This window comes from Gymnoscopelus microlampas, assembly GCF_963454915.1.
Source record: "Gymnoscopelus microlampas genome assembly, chromosome: 4".
NCBI classification, from domain to species: Eukaryota; Metazoa; Chordata; class Actinopteri; order Myctophiformes; family Myctophidae; genus Gymnoscopelus; species Gymnoscopelus microlampas.
In genome coordinates, this window is record NC_139941.1 from 26,372,608 (window position 1) to 26,382,240 (window position 9,633).

General features: G+C 42.7%; 1 protein-coding gene across 1 annotated transcript; it reads right to left on the bottom strand.

The window, feature by feature from the left end:
- Positions 1-7,381: 7,381 nt before the first annotated feature.
- atoh1a (atonal bHLH transcription factor 1a) lies at positions 7,382-8,978 on the bottom strand (the record flags this gene model as incomplete). The annotated part of the gene is made up of 3 exons (XM_084055463.1): positions 7,382-7,766; positions 7,872-8,241; positions 8,732-8,978. The coding sequence occupies 3 exons, from the start codon at positions 8,976-8,978 to the stop codon at positions 7,382-7,384; spliced, it is 1,002 nt and encodes a 333-aa protein (XP_083911589.1).
- Positions 8,979-9,633: the final 655 nt, after the last annotated feature.

The following is a 9,633-nucleotide window of genomic DNA, read 5'->3' on the forward strand; positions in this document are numbered from 1 at the left end:
GGAGGAGTACGGACGAAGGCTCTACGTCCTCCCGGTGGGGCCTCCTCACTGGCAGGTGAGCCAATAGGATACAACAGCAATGACAATACAGAGAAATGTGTGTGTGGGGAAGAATCATTTGGTATAATGACAAAATTGGGGAGGGGAAAAATATATACAGTATATATATAAATACAATGATATTATTCACAGCATTTATACACAAGATCATGTGATCCAGTTTCTATTATTCTATCTCACTGGCTGCCAAGATAGCAATCTCCTAACAAGAGAACACAAAGCTGCTCCCCGCCAAAGCTCTCCAGGAATAAATGTAAGAAGAACCTGTGTTAGTGTGTGCGTGTGCGTGTGCGCGTGTGTGTGTGTGTGTGTGTGTGTGTGTGTGTGTGTGCACACATCCAGTGTGTGTGTATCCCTGCTGCCCAAGCAAATAAACACACGCTTTTAGCACAATAGGCTCTCTCTCTCTCACTCCAACTCTCTCTCTCTCTCTCTCAATCACTCTCTCACTGCCACGCACGCACAGATGCATGCGCACGCAGCCACGCACACACACACACCACTCCCAAATAAATACTCATTAACATTTAACAATAGCACTTCACTTCCATGGGAGCTGGAGCACGCAATGCAACAGGTGCTCATTGCATCACAGCATGTATAGTTCTGTATATAATGGTGAGGAATCGTGGTTACGCTACAGCACATGCTAATGCAGGGCTGTGGTACCTAATGAGAGGTGAGGGCCTGGCTAATTTAAGGGTATTGAGGAAGCATTATAATTGGCCATTGGCTTGGACTGTATAGTTTTGAACTGAACAGGCCTGACTTATGTTCAACTGATCTGAACTGAATTAAACAGAGAGGTAACTCACTGAAATGTAGGTAAGGAAAGCACCAGCTGCAGGTGCATCAGGTTGAGATATTAGCCAATCACATTTGGGATGTTGTTAAAAATGTAGGTTTGATGACTAAGTCAAAGTCAAATCCTGAGTGTTGATTATAACTGGTGACGTGAAATAAATGACCTGTAATGAATTTAGCTGTGTATTTATTATTGTACCCCATACACACATTGTGCTCTCTCAACCTTCCTTCCCTATCTATCCTTCCCTATCTACCCATCATGTCCTCCTCTCTGGCCGCCCTCTCGTTGCGTCTGTCTGTCTGTCTGTCTGTCTGTCTGTCTCTCTCTCTCTCTCTCTTCTCTCTCTCTCTCTCTCTCTCTCTCTCTCTCTCTCTCTCTCTCTCTCTCTCTCTCTCTCTCTCTCTCTCTCTCTCTCTCTCTCTCTCTCTCTCTCTCTCTCTCTCTCTCCCTTTCTCTCCCTCTACCCCCCCCCTCTCTCTCTCTCTCTCCCTCTCCCTCTCTCTCTCTGGGACAGCAGATGGAGACTATGGCCCAGTTCTGCCTTTTGTTCTGGGTCCCCAGAGGGACTCGTGGCTTTTTGGACAGGACACAGCTCAGCTCCACATATCTCATACAAAATGCAAGGGCCTCACTTTTCATTAAAGGGAACCCATGGAATGCACGGATCCGGAATATATTTATTATTACAATAAGCAGCACATGTGTGGTGTGAATTATCGTGAATGAAACTTCTGAATTGATTTGTATTATACCTATACTGACTTGAATAAATGTTGGTAGTGGTTTTGATATTTGTTTTAATATTCTTGTTCTTGATTTAATTCAAATCGAGAACAATTTAATTGTATGTGCTTTCTAAAACTTAAAATTGTGCTTTGAAATTGCTTTGCACTAATGATGCCTCTACAGTCTGTGTATGTCACTGTCTGTCACTTGATGTTGGCACCTGTAGCTTGTCTTAATGTAACAGAACCATGTGGCAAATTCCTCCTGTTAGATAATGTGCTTATACTGTATATTTCTCAAGAATAAGAGGAACAACTGATTGCCACAAGAAGACAAGAAGACTAAGAAGAGTGTACGTGTATGTAGAAATAAAGTTATTAGTTAGTTCTTAGTATAAAAAAAGTAGAAAGAGCGTTATATTATGTTTTTGATAGCTGCATAGAAAGAAAAAAAGAAAGAAAGAAAGAAAGACCAACCAGCTAATGAGCCAATTAATTAACCTGATGCAAATAAAAACCCTCTGAAGTCTTCCTATAGGCTATAGCAGTTAATGGGACATACAAGGGCGAGGCTAGGACCACCAAAGTGTGACAGGTTGACAACATGAGCAAAAAGTGAATTTGAGTTGAAACAGGAGCCCTCTTACGTTAAGCGATCTTATATGTTGTATAACGGACGTTGACGGGCGTTTTTTTGTCTCTTTTTTCCTAGTTGTTTCTCAAGTTCTCTTTCCACGCGCTGGAGCAGGGCGTTGCGCTGCGCAGAGCGCACGGGCTGCCGTAGTGCCGTTCGTTTTCATAACGTCCATCGGTGAATAATTAATGTGCGGGTGTAACCTCAATCCCCCAAGCATCCCACCTGTTGAAGACACACTTTGTTTGTCCCCCCCTACATCTATATGGGCTAACGACTAATTGCGCCCCATAAAGAGAGTGTGTGTTTTCACTGTCCTTAATGCAATTGTTAATGGAATAGATTAAAGCTGGCTAAATGTATAAAATAAAGCTATATAAGGGCATCCAAGGGTAAATGCGGGGATGCACCGAGGCATTATTCAAGGAAATGCATTACAAAAGCATGACAGATTCTGAAAATCAATCAATCAATCAATCAATCAATCAATCAATCAATCAATCAATCAATCAATAAATAGCCTAATAATAATGATGATAATAATAATATTATTAATAGGCTGATATAATAATAATCCATCCCAGATTTTAGTAAACTGTATCAAGGCTTCCCGCTGTCAATAAATAACTGACAGTGGGTAAATGGGTTAAGAGGACTGGAATTCTGAACTATAGCATAGGCCTACCGGTATAGGCTACTTTATACACACCCAACAATGGTGGTCTCCTATAGGCATAATAGCATAATAGCCTAATAATAGCCTATACCCAAAACAACCACATATTTTCGTTCAGTCTAGCCCTACATACATTTTGGCCATTTGAAAATAGCCAATCTACAAGCTCACAATGCCTATGGATGCTACACATTGTGAGCTTGTAAATCTTGTACTTTTGCCTCATTTTGTCAAGGATGATAGAGACTTCTGGCTGGATGATGAGCCACAATATATGAGACGCGCTGCTGAAAATGCACCTGACCACCAAAAACAAGCCGAAACCTGATCGTCACAAACCATCGCTCTGTCACTGTCACCTGAGTCCCCAACTCAACTCCCTAGACGGTCTCTGTTCATATTCAGATCAACCTCTACCTGCATAAAATCCTGTAAATAATTAACAGCAGCAGCATTATATTCCCTATTATTCCCTGCCTTTCCTGCCAAGAGGCAAACGAGGGGGCATGGTTTGTGATTGGTCAAAACCAGTGGGTGGGAGACAGCCATAGTGACAACATTATGATCATAAATAATTCCTATTTTTTTGTTTGTTTGCTTTTTAAGCAACGGATTGTTAAGTACTCACATTTTTTACTTAAACGTACGTAAAAGTATCATTGGTGCAATGTAGAAATACTCTGTTACAAGTAAAAAGTCTGGAATTCAAAATGTACTTGAGTAAAAGTACAAAAGTATTGGTACCAACATGTACTTAAAGTACCAAAAGTAAAAGTAGAGGCTCAGTATGCAGAATGTCCCATTTCACAAGTTTTCAAATGTATAAAATGTATACAAATATTTAGAAAATAAGCATAAACATTGCAGATAAAGGTTGTTGGAAAAAGGGTGTCGATGTTGCTACGACACTTAAATGAGTCACGCAGCAGGTGCATGTGAATTGCCAAAATAAACGCGCGGACTCGTTTGCGCGTGTGCGTTTTGGTAGATGGAGAGCAGTGGTGTAAAGTATCTAACTACATTTACTCAAGTACTGTATACTTAAGTATAATTATGAGTTTTTTTTTTAGTATTTTCAATGCTCAGTACGTTTATTGCACTCCAGTATACACCTCAGAGGCAAATATTGTACTTTTACGCCACTACATTTGAAAACGTAGTTACTAGTTACTTTGTAGATTTGTATTACAGTATTATTACAAAACACACATTAACCACTTCAGCCCTGCACACATGATTTTGGCCATTTGACCAAATGGCCATTTGGATTTCGGACTTTTACTTGTAACAGAGTAGGCTATTTCTACATTGCAGTATTGATACATTTACAAGTAGAAAACTTGAGCACCTTTTCCACCACTGATGGAGAGAGAGAGAGAGAGAGAGAGAGAGAGAGAGAGAGAGAGAGAGAGAGAGAGAGAGAGAGAGAGAGGGGAAGAGAGAGAGAGGGAGAGAGAGAGAGAAAACAAAAAAGACTGAAAGATAGGGAGAAATAGTGGATGGGGGCGGGCAGACGTGTGTGTGTGTGTGTGTGTGTGTGTGTGTGTGTGTGTGTGTGTGTGTGTGTGTGTGTGTGTGTGTGTGTGTGTGTGTGTGTGTGTGTCATGCAGGTCTTTTTACTCGAGAAAGTGTGTGTTCCCTCTCGAGCCATGCAGGTCCTCGGGGACCCGGCGGGGACCCGCGTGTCACCCGCTCACCAGCTGACAGCAGCGTGCTTCAATGCGGCCATCCAACACCTTGGACCACGAGCCGACCAACAAAGGCCTGGAATTAATGCACCCCCCCCCCCCCACCCCATTACCAAATGCCACATTCACCGCATGAAGCACAATGCAGGATAACTTTTCCAAGAGGACCATTTAAAAAAAAGTTGTCCTTTATAGCAGTGGTTCTCAACCTGGGGTTCGGGACCCACAGGGGAGTCCCCACGTGATTTTGGGGCGGTCCCCAGATGACTTCACTTTTCAGACCTTTTTAATACTTAAAAATAATAATAATGACCATTAGGCAACTGCATCAAAAGTCAGCAACAAACTCTTCTATAAAAACTGGTAAAACATTGGCCAAATTGTCAAATGATTTTAAAAAATGTGAAAATAGCCGATCTACAAGCTCACAACAACTCCAGGTGTTATTGATGCTTGAGTTTAATAGTGGTTCTAAAACTTTTTTCTTTTCTTTTCTTTATTTATATAGCCTATGTTTGGCCGCAGACCCCCATCTGAAAATATAGTGTGCCATGCAGGGACCGCCACAAGAATTGTGCTGTTAAAATGGTTCAAAAATAGTCCAAATAATTGTATTTATATTGTTTTAATAGCCGATCTACAAGCTCATAACATATCCTGAGCGTGGCTATTTTCTAATAGCCGATATATATATAGGTTTAAATTAGCTAAACTGATTTTGATACTAATTTATATTAACCAATTTAGCCGGGGACCCATGGAACTCCCTCAAGGGCCCCTGGGGGTCCCCGGACCCCAGTTTGAGAACCACTGACCACTGAAAGAGTATCAAATCAATCATCCGATCACAGGCCAGGGGGCGCGTGCACCACCAGCATATGGAGAGCGAGCGCGTGTTGTACACGTTTTACGCCACCGTTACTTTACTATAAATTACATTTGGAACGAATCTGTGTGTTTAAAAATGTCAAATCCTGAAGTATGGGTTGACATATGAGTTCCCCCCCCACTCTAGGCATACACTAATTCCCATCGCTTAAGAAAACATGGCAGCGGGGTTTACTAAGTAGGCCTGTCGGCTGTTACTTTATTATTTTAAGAGTTGAAAGGCCTTCTCATTAACATTAGATATTTAGTTTTTGAGGTGCAAATCCTTTGGGAATTAGGCGAACAGGCTCATGAAGCTTATCGTTTTATCTTCACATTTACACCCAAAAAGGCTTGCATGCAGCGTTAAGGTGCATACTAACTACTCCTCCTCCTCCTCCTCCTACTACTAATAGGCCTATTACTAACTATTATAATAATAGTAATAATAATAATAATAATAATAATAATAAGGGTAATAATAAGCTAATATAATCATCATCATAATACTAATAATCAAAATAATAATATTAAATAGGTTTTATTTGTTTCGAGTATTTACTATAAAATAACTTGTATTCGTATTGAAGGAATTCAGTAAATGGGTCTATAATGTAATAAGTCAACTCAATATGGACACAGAAGACAACAAAAATATAAAATTGCATTCTTATTTATTCACAAAATCAAATTAACATGAACCAATGAATGGCAAAATGTTAGCTTAACGTACCTATTCAAATGTAAAAAAAAAGGCAAATTAAAAGGATCAGCAATAAATACATGTCAATTCATCTCATCCAGTGAAAGTAAAAGACACACGAGTTCATTTGAAGTAAATCATCAACAATCATCAACAAATGTACAAAAGGTTAAGCAAAACATGGCTACATTAAATAGGCTATTTGCATCAAATTGGCATACTACACTAGCAAACAAAGCGAAATAGTATTGTTTATGGTTTGAAAATAAATCTCGTTTGTCAAGCCTCTGGCTCGTGTGTTTTAAAGTGCACATCATTAACTTTTGAAGTTGTAAAACAAATTCATAGAGGGTCACGTACAAAAAAAGAAATGAATGAAAGGAATATACCACGGCAGAAAATAAGAATTATAGCTACAAAAAAATATATTTACATTATAAAATATTCAGCAACCATCAACAACAGGCGATTTTCGTGGAAGACAGATTTTGGTCGAAGTGACGTGGAAGAAGCCCATGGCAGTGCTACATGCGACATGGCAGAGGGGTCTTTCTCCCACGTCCCCATAGAAAAGGGATCATACGATATATATCTATTGGCAGAACCCAATTAGGCCTATCTGACATAAAAATAGTCTTTAGTTTAAGTATCAAGTTGATAAAATAGATTTATCAAAACCCCCAAATTACTTTTTCGTTTAGGCAAAATTCCCATTCCCCTTATTGGATTTTCTTAGAGTAACTGGTGGACTCTAGATATGATTGACACGGTTTGTTTTGGAAGTCTTTTTGTTGCAGGCTTAAGTTATATGCATTAAGAGTCTATGGCAGTGGTTCTCAACCTTTTCAGACCGCGACCCCCCAAAACAATCATATTTGAACTGGGGACCCCCACCCTAATAAGCACTTGGAATTGTAGGAGTTGAGGCATTACATTTAATTTGACTCGGTTCCACAGATAAATATTGTGAAAATAGCAGATTTGCAAGCTCACTGTGAGCAAGTTCTGCCCTTTTCTTATTATTTGACAATTTGGCCAATGTTTGACCAGTTTTTTTTAGATGACTTTTGATGCAATATAGATATTTATTTAGGTTTAAAAAGGCTTAAATTGTCACTTCACTGCCCCCCTCCCCCCCAAAAAAGAGAAACAAAATCATGTGGCGACCCCCCCTGGGGGTCCTGACCTACAGGTTGAGAACCACTATTCTATGGTTGACTTTAGAATGAAATGGTGTTATGGTGTTTGGGTAATTTGAGTTCTAGGTCATCATCTTCGCTGGAGTGGACCTCCATCTGCATCTCGTCCGAGTCACTGAACTGCGAGTGTGGGGAAAACTCTCCATCACTGCGTGGCGAATGTTTGGATTCCACCCCAGAGGACGAAGGCGCGGGGGAACACATAGCTTCTTCTATCATGGCGGAAAAGGCTTCGTCGAACGAGTTGGACCGAAAGGGAATCCCGTTGATCTGAACAGGTGAACAGACGGAGACCGTCGCCCCCCTCCGACAGCTTGCAACGGACGGACTTTTATCATTCTCTGCGTCATAGTCAGTGGTGGATGAATGCGTTAGGTCACACTTTGGCAAGTTGTTGCTAGAGATGCTGTTGTTGTTGTTGTTGTTGTTGTTGTTGTTATTGTTATTGTTATTGTTGTTGTTGTTGTTGTTGTCGTCATTATTGGTGGTGGTGTTCTTAGTCGGAGGTGGCCCCTCTAGCAGGTCCGCCAGGGCGTTGATGTAAATCTGCGCCATTTGCAGAGTTTCGTACTTGGAGAGTTTCTTGTCGTTGTCGAAAGCCGGGATGACGCTGCGCAACGCGTCGAACGCGTGGTTGAGCCCGTGCATCCGCCGCCTCTCCCGCGCGTTGGCGGCGACGCGCCGCTGCTTCTGGACGCCGTTGGCCGGCTTGGAGGACGGAGCTCTCTGTCTGGTGGTCAGAGCCTCGTCGCCGCTGGGAAGAATGGAGCCGTTCAGGCGGCACAGCTCTCTGACCTTGAGGGAGGAAGGGGAAGGGCTCTTGGCAGCCTTTCTATAGCTGGGTGGGCTCGGGTGACCCGAAGACGCCGTAGAGCCACTTTCTGGAAAAATAAAACCAAATCAAATGTTTAGAGTAGGCCAAGTCTTAAAAATAAGACAAAAAAAGAAGAAAATCCATTGAATTCAGACAAAGCTATTGCAATTAACAGTTACTGTGGTAGCTGAAGTCACAGGCTATAATCCTTTGACATTAAATAGGCGAATCAAATACATAGCCTAACATTTAAGAATGTGCATTGACTTAGTCCTGCCTGGTCCCCGTTGCAGCTATGATAGCCTATATATTAACCACAACCACTCTTTTCTTATCGTAGGCTAAAACGGACCTGAACTGTATAGGCTACGACCGCTTTTTCAGTCTATAGCCTATACAACAAATCCTTTCGCCAAAACTAGCCAATCTACAAGGCAAGCTCTTATCAACACTTATCAATGTGCACACATGTGCTTGTAGATCAGCTATTTTTGGCAAATGTTCCCCCCAGAATAGGAATGCATGTGCTCAAGAAGAAACTGCAGTCCTTTGCTCACCGTTATAGGAGCCAGTGCTGGGGCAGGGTGACAGGAGCTGGTAGTCAGGGGAGGAAGAGGCGTGTGCCGCGCAGGTGCCAGGAGGCTGCACCGGAGCCAGCCAGGCGCGTGGGTCACTGCCGCTGTCCACGAGCGCCAGGCCGGGTGGGATATAGCCGGGCTCCTCTCCACCCCTCTCCACCAAGCCCGAGCCGCGTCTCCTCGACTCATCCGTGCTCCATTCATGATGCGCGCTCAGCACTTCCATGTCTTCAAAGACAGACGACCCAACAGGTAGCAGCGAGAATGGCTGAAGACAGTGGAACTCAATGCAAAAAAATACAAAACTTGTTCGTTTGACACGCTTCTTCACTGCGTTCTGCCGTGGTCTCGCGCCGTGGTGAATATGGCTGTGTCGCGTGCAGGACTCCTTCTCTAGTGTCTCAAGGCGCGGCGGCGGCTTAAAAAGCGGCACGCGCCTGGGAGCCCCCCTCCTCGCGCTGGTCGCGTGTTAGCGTCCAATGAGAAGTCTCGGTTAAACCCGAGAGAGTGGTGATTATTATGGTCCCTCGAACCCGACTGTTTATGATAATGCTGCCCACGGTTTAAGGAGTGTTTAACGGGAGGGATGTAAGGGGAACCTCCCCCAGGGCGCCACGTGGGGGGATGGTGACAGTTTTAGGTGAGGAGCGTGGACAGCGCGAGCTTATAGAGCAAGAGGAGGATGCCTACCTATACCCGTCTGCCTGTCAAACAGTGTGTGTGTGTGTGTGTGTGTGTGTGTGTGTGTGTGTGTGTGTGTGTGTGTGTGTGTGTGTGTGGAGACATGGATATGACAGCATCACACTGTTTATCATAATGCCACAGTTTAAAGAGTGTTTAACGAGAGGGATAAAATAAGGGGCATAAAATAGGCTACACGA